The following is a 15,245-nucleotide window of genomic DNA, read 5'->3' as shown; positions in this document are numbered from 1 at the left end:
ATGGACTGATTTCTTTTTCAAGTGTAATGATTTTCTTTTTCAATAAATAATGAAAACCAGAAATCAAAAATGTATTTTTTTCTGAAGGCATAAAACGAGTGACATTTTTTTAGCTGACTCAGACAGCATGAGAAGTAGTCAGGGGATTAAAGTATCATCTAACTGATAAATCGAATAGAATTCCAGTGTTACTATAATCACGAAGATGGTATCATCACAGGCAACTGAAAGACTAGCTATAAGGTTTGCAGGAACATCACCATACAGTTGAAGAAAACAGAAGGCACTTATTATAGAATAAAAAGAAAGTTCAAGTCAAATAATGACTTATTAACAGAACTGTTTGTTTCAAGTATAAGGTTGTTTTGAAAAGGTTTTTTCTAAGTTTGTCATACAACTTAGAAGGCGTTATCACAAAAGAAGAAAAGGACGCGTTGACTGAATAAAGCAATAGAACAAAATTTTTTAGAATCGATACATTAAAAAATAGTTTAAGTTTTCTAAGAATTCTAAGATTCCTTGATGTCTTCATTTTAGTTAGACCTAATAGGATGCCTGAAGGATATATATATATATATATATATATATATATATATATATATGTATATAGTATATATATATATATATATATATATATATATATATATATATATATATATATATATATATTATATATATATATATATATATATATATATATACAGTCTTCCTTTTCTCCTTCTGTCTCTCTTTTTTTTTGTGTGTTTGTGCTGTTGCATTGGTGATTTCTCTTTTCATGATATATATATATATATATATATATATATATATATATATATATATATATATATATATATATTATATATATATATATATATATATATATTTGAAATTACATCTAGAAGAACCAATTAGAAGAATTGCACAATTTCCTTAAAAAAAGGGCCAAAATACAGATGAATTAAAACTATGAGATAGACGGTTGGCTTAGTACTTAGACGCTATGTGTGTAGTCTAATAGCTTTAAAGGCTATGTGGTAGAATGGTGGCAAGTTTATCCCTAAAGATAGATGCAATTGTGCACTTATATATTTTTCTTTGGGAACTGGAACAATAATAGAAAATATATTTACTTTAGTGATTTGAATAAGTAGTGCCTAGAGGTATAGAAATTTTTAATATCTTTGGGGGGAAGGTGACAGCTCCTAGTCTTGCAAGGTTTGGTTCATTGAGCTTAAACTTTCTGATCAATGGAGAATTTCAATGCCAAGGTGGAAAAGAAGCAAATATTGAGCTAACCAGAAGAAAATGGACCAGACCTTCAGAGTCAGTTTTAGTGAACACCTTCCAAAATGGATCAATAAACAAGATGCGAGGGAGGACTACAACATTTAAATTAATGTCTAGCTAATAGTAGGCGTGTGAAATGTAACTTTGCTGCAATAATGGATACATAAGAAGCAGATATAAGCCGTGTGATATGGTCTATGACCATGGATCGGGTGCGGCGTAGCGAGGAGCCAATGGAAAGACTTAGATATACGAGGCGGTCAACGGCTCTAACAGTGATATCGCCAAGTGCTATAAAGGACGATGGCTCAACTTTCATCAACTTAAAAGCACTATTTCTGACTTATCAGGATTGAAACTAAGGCCAAATTTAAAGGTACTCCTGTTGAAGTGTGACAAATATCTCATTCATTCTTTGGAAGGTATGGCTGTGATTTAAAACGTCATCTGCCTGGCAAACTTGAGACATATTCAAAGTAAATAGGAATCGGAGATGTAGGGCACTGGTCTTGAGCATCCAACATACAGTTATTGAAAACATAGGAGAAAAAGCTGCTCCTTAACATGCACCTTTCAAGACAGGAATGGGTTTCCTATGTGGAACAGGGGATATATTTCTATTCAGAAGTAGCTTCAGGCAAATACATAATCGAGTTATGTATTCACCTGAAACTACTTCCGGATAAAATTTTGAATCACCGAGAAACTATGCTGATATTTGGCTGTTTTGAGGATTATTACTGGGTGGATAGCTAGACATTCTTCTGAGCATTCGACATAAATCACTGCATTGGCTATACCTATGAGAGCATCCGCACAACCTATTCCATGCTTGAACCCGAACTGGTTAGGGGGAGTGTAACATGTTTGATCTCGACCAGATCGGAAAAAGAAGCTCGAAGACGTTTGAAAAGGAAGTCACTAACATAATAAGTCAAAATGGTGACTATTCTGGGATCGGCTTTCCTTTTAGGGAATTGGGATAAGGTTTCCAATCCAAAAACAAGAGGGTAGAATTCGCTGTGTAAAAACCATCTATATTAAAAACACCAAGTATTGAACTAACGCCTCTCCACCAAATTTCGAATATAAATTACAGATGTGGTCTATGACAGTGGATGATTTAGGCTTTAAGTGTCTGATGACGTCTTCAATCGATGCTGCGCTAACAAGGAATTCTCCATTGGGACTAGTAGCGAGATCTTTATCCAACTCACTTTCATAAAATAATTCAAGGTGTTGATAAGGGGTAGCAGAAAGGACTCATAGCTGGCATACTATTCCTTATCAGGAATTTCAACCACAGAGAAACATAAGGGAGACCTGTCTTTGTTTGAGATAATTCTAAAAAGTGTATTTTTATCGTTTTTAGCACGTCAGAAACTGGCGTTTAATAGGTTTCTACGATGAAGAGTGAAAGCCTTAGAAAAATTTCTTTTGTAAACAGACGAACAAGAATCACGGCACCAGTCGATGAACGGTCGCAATCTTTGCAAAGATGGTCAAAATTTTGCTCCGGGGCACGAAGCTGCAAGATAAATTCATATGAGGGCATATAAGGGCATGAATCCCGATGCATGCCAACTCTTTGCTGTTGAGGCCAGGTCAGAATGATTGTAGGAATGTGATAATATGAAGACGATATTGATGAAAAGATGTAGTGTGAAAGGTCATGTAAAAGGCAACTGCTAATTTATCTTGCTCAAACTGCCATAAGTATAATTGACATGATTGGGAACCTCCAAATGCAGAATTTTGACTTAAACTAATTTCCTTATCGCCTCTTCAAAGTAGGTTCCTTGCCTCTTCAAATAACCTCCTGAGAATGCATGGAAGAGATTGCCCCTTTATTTTAAGCACATTATGATCACGTATAAGGGGAGTAAATTTTGTTTCTAAGTTGAATCACAGCTGTTCAGAGGAATTTGCTGCTATAGCATATGCGCTGGTCATCCATAAAAATCACTGTTGGGCGCACATGAAGGCGGGGCCAAAGAGAAGAGTTTATACCATGAATCTGACGTAAAGATTTGTTTTTTAAGTTGCAAATACTAATGTATAACAACCTGTGTCTGTCAACGCTTCTCCAGAATCATGTATTTCGTGTTCAACTTCTGTAAGGGGATTTGAATTATTTTTGCCAGACATTCTTTTTTGTCCTCTTTGCGTTTCACATGAGTTTAGAATAAGGTTTTGAGACATATTGAATTTTCGAATTAGTTTGTTTGATTAGAAACAAATTCTATCTGTAAAAAAAATGTCTAGGAAATGCTATTGAATGTGCCCTTAGGGACTCTTTTATGCATCTGGTAGCATATGCCTCAAACGTCTGCGGATGTTGCATGCTCCATTTGATCTTAGAATTTTCACCTAGATTGTGTTTTTTTGACCATTTCAAGCAGTAAGACAAAGTAAGTATGAAAATGTCCAACAGGTAAGACAAGTAAAGCGAGGTATAAAAGCTTCCACAGATGAATTGAAAGATATCAAAATAATTCAAAGGAAATACGACTGAGTACAAATGGAGACAATATGACGAAAATTCGTATAAAACTTACTGGTAATAACTGTTGATAAAACTGGTAATTAAACTTAACTGGTAAAACTGATGTGACTGTGTAGTTGAGAATGGGGGAGAGAAGCAAGTCAAGATGGTAGACTGTGGTTAACTCCCGCAAGATTTTTTTCCCAAATAAAGATGATACGTCTTTGAATTTCTATATTTGGGCCAGAAATTAAGGGTTTGAGGCTTTGTCCATCTTTTCTAAGCAAAATATCCTTGCAATAGGTTTGAATCCTGTTTTGCTTTGCTTAATCACAGATGTTTGAGGGAAAAGGCCAATGTTATAAACTACGGCCAATGTAAAGTAAATCACTGTACGTAAAGCCCGAGCGGAAGAAAAACCTCTTGAATTCCGACACAAACCCTTCTTTTACTAGATGACCTTGCTACACCTAGAGACTCCTCCTCTTGACTCCTCCTTTGAATTCAAAATTTTCATGAATTTCTAGGCACGTTTATTCAAACTATAAAGTTAAATTATTTTATTATTATTACATTATGGCCCCTGGTAGAACCTTAGATGCAAAAAGTTTCACACTTTGCTAAATTTTTTCAGTAGTAGGTTCTGCTTGTTACGGAGTTAGAGGCTCAAACTTGAATGAATCCTCTTGACTCCTCCTTTGAATTCAAAATTTTCATGAATTTCTAGGCACGTTTATTCAAACTATAAAGTTAAATTATTTTATTATTATTACATTATGGCCCCTGGAAGAACCTTAGATGCAAAAAGTTTCACACTTTGCTAAATTTTTTCAGTAGTAGATTCTGCTTGTTACGGAGTTAGATGCTCAAACTTGAATGAATCCTCTTGACTCCTCCTTTGAATTCAAAATTGTCATGAATTTCTAGGCACTTTTATTCAAACTACAAAGTAAAATTAGTTTATTATTATTACATTATGGCCCCTGGTAGAACCTTAGATGCAAAAAGTTTCACACTTTGCTAAATTTTTTCAGTAGTAGATTCTGCTTGTTACGGAGTTAGATGCTCAAACTTGAATGAATCCTCTTGACTCCTCCTTTGAATTCAAAATTCTCATGAATTTCTAGGCACGTTTATTCAAACTATAAAGTTGAATTATTTTATTATTATTACATTATGGCCCCTGGAAGAACCTTAGATGCAAAAAGTTTCACACTTTGCTAAATTTTTTCAGTAGTAGATTCTGCTTGTTACGGAGTTAGATGCTCAAACTTGAATGAATCCTCTTGACTCCTCCTTTGAATTCAAAATTGTCATGAATTTCTAGGCACTTTTATTCAAACTACAAAGTAAAATTAGTTTATTATTATTACATTATGGCCCCTGGTAGAACCTTAGATGCAAAAAGTTTCACACTTTGCTAAATTTTTTCAGTAGTAGATTCTGCTTGTTACGGAGTTAGATGCTCAAACTTGAATGAATCCTCTTGACTCCTCCTTTGAATTCAAAATTGTCATGAATTTCTAGGCACTTTTATTCAAACTATTAAGTAAAATTAGTTTATTATTATTACATTATGGCCCCTGGAAGGACCTTAGATGCAAAAAGTTTCACACTTTGCTAAATTTTTTCAGTAGTAGATTCTGCTTGTTACGGAGTTAGATGCTCAAACTTGAATGAATCCTCTTGACTCCTCCTTTGAATTCAAAATTTTCATGAATTTCTAGGCACGTTTATTCAAACTATAAAATTAAATTATTTTATTATTATTATCATTAGGGCCCCTGGAAGGACCTTAGATGCAAAAAGTTTCACACTTTGTTAAATTTTTTCAGTAGTAGGCTCTGCTTGTTACGGAGTTAGAGGCTCAAACTTGAATGAATCCTCTTGACTCCGCCTTTTGCTAAAAGACCTTGCTACATCTAAAGCAGGGACGTATGAATATAGCCTCCTCCTTTGAATTCAAAATTTTCATGAATTTCTAGGCACCTTTATTCAAACTATAAAGTAAAATTATTTTATTATTATTATTAGGGCCCCTGGAAGAACCTTAGATGTAGAAAGTTTCACATTTTGTTAATTTTGTTCCCTAGTAGGCTCTATTTGTTATGGAGTTAGAGGCTCAAACTTGAATGTAAAGATTTGCGTGATCCGAAGCTACTCGTGATACTACGGAAGATGTGAAATTGAAATTATGCAGCTTATTCTATGTAATATCTGTCAAAGGGTTAAATCGAATGCTTTAGTACGGATACCCATGTAGTACAGTTCTACCATAGATTACTAGGATTTTATGGTAAACAGAACAGGAGAATTTATTTTAAATTTGTAATATTTGGCATCACACTATAAAACTAGAAAACTATTTGAAGCTAATCCATGGAATATTAACTCCTAGGAGAATGCTAATGATTTTTATTTTCAAGCTTTTCTTTAATTTTAAGCTTTTTTGAATTTTACAACTTTTTTGGATTTTTTGCTTTTTTCAATTTTTCGAATTATATTATTTTGACTTTTTGATTTTATTGTTTGAATTTAATGTTCGACTTTTCAAAACGTCTAGTCATATAGACGTATATACACTTCCAGCTTATAAAACATAACCTTCAGCGTTTTCAGTCTCCCAAACAAGTAAAAATCCGATGAGGAAATTGGTCGCTGTGTTTTTATACTATGCCAATATTTCAATGCTGTAGGGATATTCTAAAGACGACAAGATTGTGTCTGACCGTGAATTCTCTCATTATTATGATTCACAATCCTAAATTTAATCTGCCGTAGTGACTTTTCATGGTTTTTGTCCTCGAAACATTTCTAATCCTCCACTTTTAGAACATAAAACACGTTTTTTCAGATCAACATGATAATAGGTGTCTTTTTTTCATCATTCCTTCATTTTTGAGAGCTGTTTTCCAAAGCCTTTTTGTTCTTTCTTAAAACCCGAAAGAGTACCGTGACCCCTTGGCTTAACTTATAGTTTTATCCCTTATGCTGTAGGGTTTCAATTTAGATATAGGATTCAATCTCCCCCAAAAAGGGAGATATTTTGATGGAAATCATGCAGTAAAATCTAGCATGCATGCGAAAGATTTAAACCCAACACAAAACGCGAAATGTCTCATTTTTCTCAATTTTTATTATAAAGTGAATGAATACCTAGATGGTTTACATATATATATATATATATATATATATATATATATATATATATATATATATATATATATATATATATATCACTAATTTAGGAAAACACTATATTATTCACTAATTTAGGAAAACAGTCTTCCTTTTCTCCTTCTATCTCTCTCTTTTTTTTTCTTTTTTTTTTTTTTTTTTTTTTTTTTTGTGTTTGTGCTGTTACATTGGTGATTTCTCTTTTCATGATATATATATATATGTATATATATATATATATATATATATATATATATATATATATATATATATTTCTTTATTTAAAAAAATTACTTAATATGCATCTAGAAAGCGACAAATGGCTAATAAGACCGTCTAAAACTATGGTGAATGTTGACTGGCAAAGAAAACGATTTAAAAATGGGCTACAATTCTTCTGCGATAATTAATTTACTCCAGTAAACTGGCATTGGTGATTGAGTCTTAGTTATCTAAACGCAATATTTGAATCATGAAGTGTAAAAATATAATTTGTATCCAGAATACTACTGAATATCAGAAGGCTCTGCCAAAAAAAAAGCTGATGCAATCTAGAAGGAAATACGTTGAAATCTGAAGTAGAACTTCTTGAAATTTCAGTGCACCCTTTGGTAGCTATATCTTTTGGGGCGTTATATATGACGAGGTTTTTAAAGAGATTTTTGGTTTTGAGTATTATATTTGATAAATTATCTACCATTCAAAAACAGGAATAAGGTGTTTGAATAAAAAAAAGGGCTGGTCGGTGGAGACTCTTCTTCTTAGGAGTTGAGGATATGGCACATATCTAGTGGGGTGCAAGAAGCTTTCTCATTTAAGACGTAATTTCTTGTGGCACATATCTGAAAGCTCATGGGGATCCTGGAGACAGCTTTAAAAAGGATAATTGTTCAGGTTTGCAAATATATTAATCAAGTGTTAAAAAAAAGTTATTTAAGTTTGTGATTTTTCTTTTTTTTGTGTTATTGTTTTCTGGGAAGATATGTTTTTTTTATGTTGTGATACTAATATATATACTATGGAGAACTGTGCTTTTTGACCTTATTCGGCTTACAATAAATGTATTTCTAATACGCAAGACTTTCGAAAATACTATTTATACCAAATAATGATAAATGGTAATAAGCTTACCTATGCTATGGATATCAGGAAGAGATTTGAATTTGAACCTCATGATAGGCACATCATCAACACGATGCATGCATTATGACCGGCACAGGTCCCTTTGAAATTATCGTTTAAACAAAATCAAGACTTGATATCCATAGCTTGGGTAAGCTTATTACCATCTACCATTACTATGTATAAAAGTCAGGTTGGCCTCAGAGAATATATTAGCATTTATATCGTTAATTAACTGATTTTAAAAAATAATAATAATAGTGAAATTCGCAGGTTGCTCTAAAGCCATAAAAGTAATATTTTGAATTTGTTGTTAAAAAACACTAGCCGTAAATATTTTTCAAAATCAGCATTGATCTGCTTTCCCAGTCTGGCTAATTCTTACTAGTGGCAAGGGTTAGTGGCAAATATTAGTCTGTTTTCTCAGTCCTAGATGCAAGGCCGATAAAAAAGTAAAAAAAAAAATGGTAAAGAATAGGGCATTAGACTTTACAGTTCTCACTGGGAGCGCTGATCTCCGTTTCTTGACCATTCAGCCAGGAAGTGCAATGGCGGGTTGGGGGTCAACCATCCTGTGCTTTCGCACACCCTTCCTGTTTACCTTCCCCAGAGTTCTCCAGGTACCCATTTAGAGCTGGGTCGACTATGCAAGGTCGATGCGGGTCGATGACTGGAAATCTGGTGATATTCACGACTAGCGGAAAGCTACTTCACCGATTTTCACAAGATGGCAAGAATTATCTTGCCAGCTCAATGAAGTAGCTTTCCACTAGTCGTGAATATCATCATATTTGCGATCATCGGCCCGCATTGACCTTGCATCTAGGGTTGAGAAAAGGGACTAACATTTGAGTATTTTCGTAGATGCCAGAAGATGATGGAGACGAAGATGATGGGGAATTGAGTATAAATTCCAGTGTCAGAGATGTATTCAAACAAATTTCTGGAGAGGACTCTGAAGTTGATTGGCAGGAGTTGCAACAAGCGTTAGATATTGTCATGAAGCAGGGTAGGCTGTTTATAAGAATAATTAGTTTGTAATATTCATTGGCAGTAGAGATTTGTGCGATATTCTTAGAAGTCTGCTATTAATAGTGACTAATATCATTGTTTCGAAATAATTATTTTCACTTATTTATTCTAGTCATTGTTTTTTCTTTAATCATTTTTTTGCTTATTGATGTTATAATCTCTGTAATCCTTTTTTCTCTGTTTTTTTTTTCTATTTAACATAAGATTGTTATTCTCATTCCCCTGAAAAATTATGGAAAATGTAATGGAGTCAAATCTTCCAACATAAATTAACGGTCAATATATACGGGACTCCAATAACTGACATGAGGACAAAGTGAACATACTCCTCAATTCCTTCTTTATATTCTCCTTAGATATACTAATGAATTTACTCGCAAACGTGAGCCCCCTTTCCTCATTGTCCCATATATAGCCTTAATAATGAGTCTCATGGTTCTTCTCAGCGCAGTCATATGTTATAGCTCCTGTATTAAACCCGTCATCTTTTTGGCCTGTAATTTATCTCCGTGTGTAATTGAGTGCGTAATTTATCAAAATATTATTTGAAATGATTTTAAGAAATGTATAATAATGGAAGGAAACATCATAATCTGATCAATAAAAACACCTTGCATATTATAAAGTAAGAATGTCATTGTTTTAGCTATTTTTAGTTTTTAGATTCTCCACGGGCTATATGTGAGACATCAGGGGTAAAGCTGTATTTGCGAGTGAATTGATTATTATATTTGAAAGTGGTATTAAAAAAACAATCGAGTATAGTATTCACCTTCTCCTTATGTCAGTTATGGATTCTCGTATATGTTGACCGAATTAACACTAGAGGGGGTACACTCTAGGATCCTACTTTTGTGCCCTTCAGTCCTTGAAAATCCATTTATGATTTTGAATCCAGCAAGGTTTGAACTATGTTTGACGAGGTGTATGATCCCTATACTTGCAAACATTTTCTAAATTTTATCTCTTAAAGTTACCAAGCTACAGACTGCTGATCACAAAAAAAAGTTTTTTCTCCGCACCGCAGTCATATTTTCCCAGGGATGGTTTGAACCCCACCTCTCTAGGGTTTCACCTTTTTTCATCCAATGGGATTACCAGCTTTTGATCCCCTGAAAACTTGTCTGACTCGTAAAAAGTGACAAAACACATTTAAACATGTTTTGAATGCGATTTGTAAAGTTTTATTTGTACCCCCTCTCAACTAACATACCCCTCCCCCGGTGGAACGAAAATCCTGGTTATGACCTTGCATTTGGCATTCTATAAATTAACACTATATAACTTATGATCTAACCATAAATATAGTACCATGAATAATCATTATCTATAAATTAATTATTATCTATTTATATTATCTACGAATTGACTGTGACCTAGTATGAATTAATTGTGGATGTGACACTGTGAATTAACACTTTTGATAGATTCTGATGTACTCTCCGTAATTTGAGGATGGAATTTTTTGGAACTTTCATAAATCTTTGAATTTTTATAAATTCAATCACCCATGAACCCATGCAAGCTTTGTCTTTTGAAAATTCTTCACTCCAATATTTTAGCTAATTTTTTTTACGGATTTTTTAATCCCTAAATAATAAAATATAATAAAGTAAAATTAAAGAATATAACAAAAGTACAAATTTCTTTATAAGTAAAATAAAAAAATACAGATTTTTTCTTTGTCTATTTTTTTACTATAATTTTTTTGTCTATATTTTTTGATATATTCTATTTTTTGATAGACACTTTTGATAGACTCGGATGTACTCTCCGTAATTTGAGGATGGAATTTTTCGGAATTTTCATAAATCTTTGAATTTTTATCAATTCAATCACCCACGAACCCGAGCAAGCTTCTTCTTATGAAAACTCTTTACTTCAATATTTTAGCTATTTTCAATAACAAATACAATTTTGCTCTCACTCACTTCCGTGAAGGGAGGAAGTGAGGACTAGTTATGGTCCTGTTAGGTCCTAATTTTTTTCTCATTTGCCCAAGTAAGAAACAATTTGCCGTGAAACGTGTCATTAATTTGGCATGTGCCCTATTTTGTTGAATAGTCTTAGAATATGATTCCTTCTATATGACCAATTGTTTGTTCTTTTTAATGTTATCTTTTCTTCTTCTTCTTGTTGTAGTATAAGAATTTGGGATTAATAGATTGAGAATATCAGGTCATTTTTCCATAAGAGCTGTAACCAGCTCCAGCTCTCCGTTTGCAAATAAAAAAAAAAAATAAAGAAAAAAAGTGCTTTAAAGTATAGTCGCCATAAGAAACTGGGCTTGTTTGCACATTGAAAATATCACCTCATTTCTTAAGCATTTGATTGTTTAGCTGCATTATTCAGTGTTAAGGTTGGTCTTTGCCATTGTTTATATTCATATCTAAGAACGAAAGCAAAATACAAAAAGCAAAACCAAAGAAGTATCAAGTATCAAGAAGCTCTTTTTTTATCTACTCTATATAGCTTTTAAGAAAAACTTCGTAGTTACTACAGGTTGTGCAATGCCACTAATTAGAATATAGTTAAATGGAACAGTAGCTTCTGTTCTCCGTTTGCACATTAAAAAAGAAAGAAAAAAGGGCTTTAAAGTATAGTCACCATAAGAAACTGGGCTTGATAGATTGAGAATATTAGGTCATTTTGTTATATCCCTTTCGTGTTTTGTTGAAATAACTTTCTTTTTTTCTGGATTTGTCCTGCTGGTCAACTTACAGGAGACAGTGGTAAGAAAGCTTTTGCATGTACAAGTAATACCTCACACATGAGGTGGAGGTTCATATCTTATTTCGATTCTGCTTACAACCATAATTCAAATCTTGGCTTTCTTTCTTTGACTGATAAGAAATTACAAAACGAAATTAAATCTTTTCGTTGCTTCAAAAACTGAGCATGAAGGTTTATTTATTGCTATAGCTTTTAGCTTCTTCTAAAGAGCTGAACTTACTTTATAATGAAGCATTGTGAATAAAAATCTTGTCCAAGTTCTAAGTTTAGTCGGCAAGTGTAAAAAGAAGATGATAATGCTGGAAGTAATTTCATATAATTCTTAAACCTATATAGTTATATAATTTATATAATTCGTAGATCATATAATTTCGTAAACTTGAGGAAAAAACTTTTTATAAGTGGAGTGCTTCTTCTTTGCAACATTTTTTGTTTTAATAACTATATTTATTTTTACAATCTTTAACCTTTTAAAATTAAGGCTGAAAGTAAATCCATCTTATTGAAAAGTAACGTGAATTCCATTTGTAAATTCAAATTTATGGAAAAGTCTATTGCAACTGCTGGACTTCCTACTTATTGGTGTTATTCATATAGAATCCAACCAGTTCCCCTTTAACCCGTTGGGACTGCTCAAAAGTAGAACAATAGAAAATTGGCCTTAATTCACTTAGGCTCTGTGGCACCGAAACCGCTTTTTATGGAGGAGGGGGAGGGGGTTCAAACCACCCAAGATTCAAAATTTGTAAAATACATGCGAAGAGCAAAATCCTCCTTGGGTGGGGAGAGGGGGTTAAAGTCAGATTTTCTTTAGTTTTTATCCCTAGATAGTTTTTATCTACTCCCCTTCTATGTAATGAAAAAGTAGCTGATTCTAGTCATAGCTGTGATATGGCAAATTTTATTGGTTGGCCAAAGATTACTTGAAAATGCAAATTTTTATTATTTTCATTTTTAAAAATACCTCTTTTCGGTTTTGTCATTGAAAGAACTTGAAAAAAAAAATTGTGCCTTACACTAGATTATGGTAAATAAATTCTAAAAAATACATTGAAGTAAAAAATCTAGCTCCCTCTTTCAGTAAACCTTGAAGAATACTATATGGCCTCTACCCTTTCCTTTATCATCTTCTTTCTAGATTCTTTGTCGCCTAACCGTTGGATTCTTACGTGGAGGTACAAACATTTCTAAGCTTAATTTTAATCTATGAAAAAGCTTGTCTTAATTGCCAAAATATTAATGATAAGGATACCCCAATCTTGGGGTAATAATGCGATATGGCAAATAGTGCTGAAGTGGAGCAGTACTCTCATTTTCCACTTCATCTTAGAATTGAAGCAACACCCGGTTACAGGCTCGGCATGGCTGTTCATTGGGAAGGAGAGGGAGGCGTGGTATCTCCGTATCCTCTTATTCGTGAATTAAGATAAGCAGATCAGTCTACACTTTGTGAATAGGTTTTTAAGTGTTTGCCTAATTTACTGCAAAATTACGACAAAATATCTTTATGCTGCTCAGTAAAGTTTAGAGAAAACGAAGTGACCATATTTAAAACTTTACATATTTATGTATGAAACGCTTTAAAAGTATCGATTAAATATTTTTCACTTTCTGCCTTCTTCATTATTTTCATTGTCTAATAGCCATTTCTCATGAGAGTTGTTTTTCATAGCTGTATAAGGGGGGGGGGGGTGTATTAGACCAACTGATTAGGAGTCTGTATTTGTTATGAGCACAAAAACTCATCTAGCTAAGATCTGACAGTGTCTAATATATCTGCCTAAAGCAGCTTGCTAATCTACCTTTGTAGCTTATCCCATCTGTTTAGAGGAGCACCAAATCAAATAATGAAAGTATGGTGACGAAACCTATCATTGATTGGAGTTGAACCCACTAGTTAGGGAAATATACGGCTATGATAGCTCAGGCCGAATTTAATGTAGCCAGCACTTCAATGTAATTTTGCCGTTCGTAATACTAATGAATTAGCGTAAACTTATTAGACAAAACCAGAGTTGTCACTGAAATTACCAATATATAATTCATAAAGAAAGAAAACGATCAATAATGGGGTTTTTAAAGGCCAAATGAAACTACTAAAGAAAACACAGAAAGTGAATATTTCAAGAGAACAACCGCCTCTCTTCTTCAGCGCGATCAAGGAAAAAAACAAAAACCCAAAAAACAAGTGCAGATAGTGCAAACAGAACCAATGAAAAAAACCGCCAAAAAATTAATTAAAATTCAACCAAAAATCAAAAGAATTAAAATCAAATACCTAACAAACAGTAAAGTGATTTATTCGCCAATATCCGCGATTTGAACAAAATCCAAACAAATATGAACTGCCAGTGACGGATACTAACGAACAACTGAGAAATAAAAGAAAAAATTCATTCACTCAAACAATCGAAGCAGCAAATGAATAAATTGGAGAACTAGGTCTCCTGATTTCTGATTTTAACCATTGCACTTCTTGCAGATACCCTTTGAGACCTAAGTGGTTGATGATGTAGTTGATTATGTGATATAATTCATTTAAGAATTATCTTTAGGATTGGAAGAAAATGCCAAAGTATTAGTAATATATATACTTAATTCATTTTTTGATGGTAATGTACACTGTATATACTTTTTCGAAGAAAGCCCAGGACTAAAATACCAAGATTTTGAGAAAAATCCTAAAGAGTGGCAACGTTGGACAGGACACGTTATCGGCAAATTGTAAGACAATTGTAAACAATGGATATGCAACACGCTTAAACACTTTCTATGCGTTTAAACGTAATTGTAACAATTGTAAACAATGGATATGCAACACGCTTAAACACTTTCTATGCGTTTAAACGTAATTGTAACAATTGTAAACAATGGATATGCAACACGCTTAAACACTTTCTATGCGTTTAAACGTAAGCACAAAACACTTTTAATTAAACACTTAGAAATTTGAATCTTTCGTCCTTTTCTTTCTTTTAGACTCTTTTACTTTACTAATCTTTCTAATGTCTTATGTTTTGTAGAGTTTGACAATCGAAGCAGCAAATGAATAAGTTGGAGAACTAGGTCTCCTGATTTCTGATTTTAACCATTGCACTTCTTGCAGATACCCTTTGAGACCTAAGGGGTTGATGATGTAGTTGATTATGATATATAATTCGTTTAAGAATTATCTTTAGGATTGGAAGAAAATGCCAAAATATTAGTAATATATATACTTAATTTATTTTTTGATGATAATGTACACTGTATATACTTTTTCGAAGAATTCAAGCCCAGGACTAAAATACCAAGATTTTGAGAAAAATCCTAAAGAGTGGCAACGTTGGACAAGACACGTTATCGACAAATTGTAAGACCATGGATATGCAACACGCTTAAACACTTTCTATGCGTTTAAACGTAAGCACAAAACACTTTTAATTAA

At 33.0% G+C, this 15,245-nt stretch overlaps 1 protein-coding gene across 4 annotated transcripts in view; it reads left to right on the top strand.

The window, feature by feature from the left end:
* LOC136028706 (calpain-B-like) overlaps positions 1 to 15,245 on the top strand; it is a 182,655-nt gene that overhangs the window by 144,271 nt on the left and 23,139 nt on the right. For all 4 annotated transcript variants that reach the window (XM_065706570.1, XM_065706568.1, XM_065706569.1 and 1 more), the window contains one exon: positions 8,918 to 9,062. In XM_065706570.1, coding sequence (XP_065562642.1) covers positions 8,918 to 9,062 — 145 coding nt within the window. The remainder of the gene's footprint in view (positions 1 to 8,917; positions 9,063 to 15,245) is intronic.

The sequence above is a fragment of the Artemia franciscana genome, chromosome 7 (assembly GCF_032884065.1).
Source record: "Artemia franciscana chromosome 7, ASM3288406v1, whole genome shotgun sequence".
Taxonomy (NCBI): Eukaryota; Metazoa; Arthropoda; class Branchiopoda; order Anostraca; family Artemiidae; genus Artemia; species Artemia franciscana.
The sequence above is the reverse complement of the archived record's forward strand: the minus strand, read 5'-3'. Positions and strand labels throughout refer to the sequence as shown.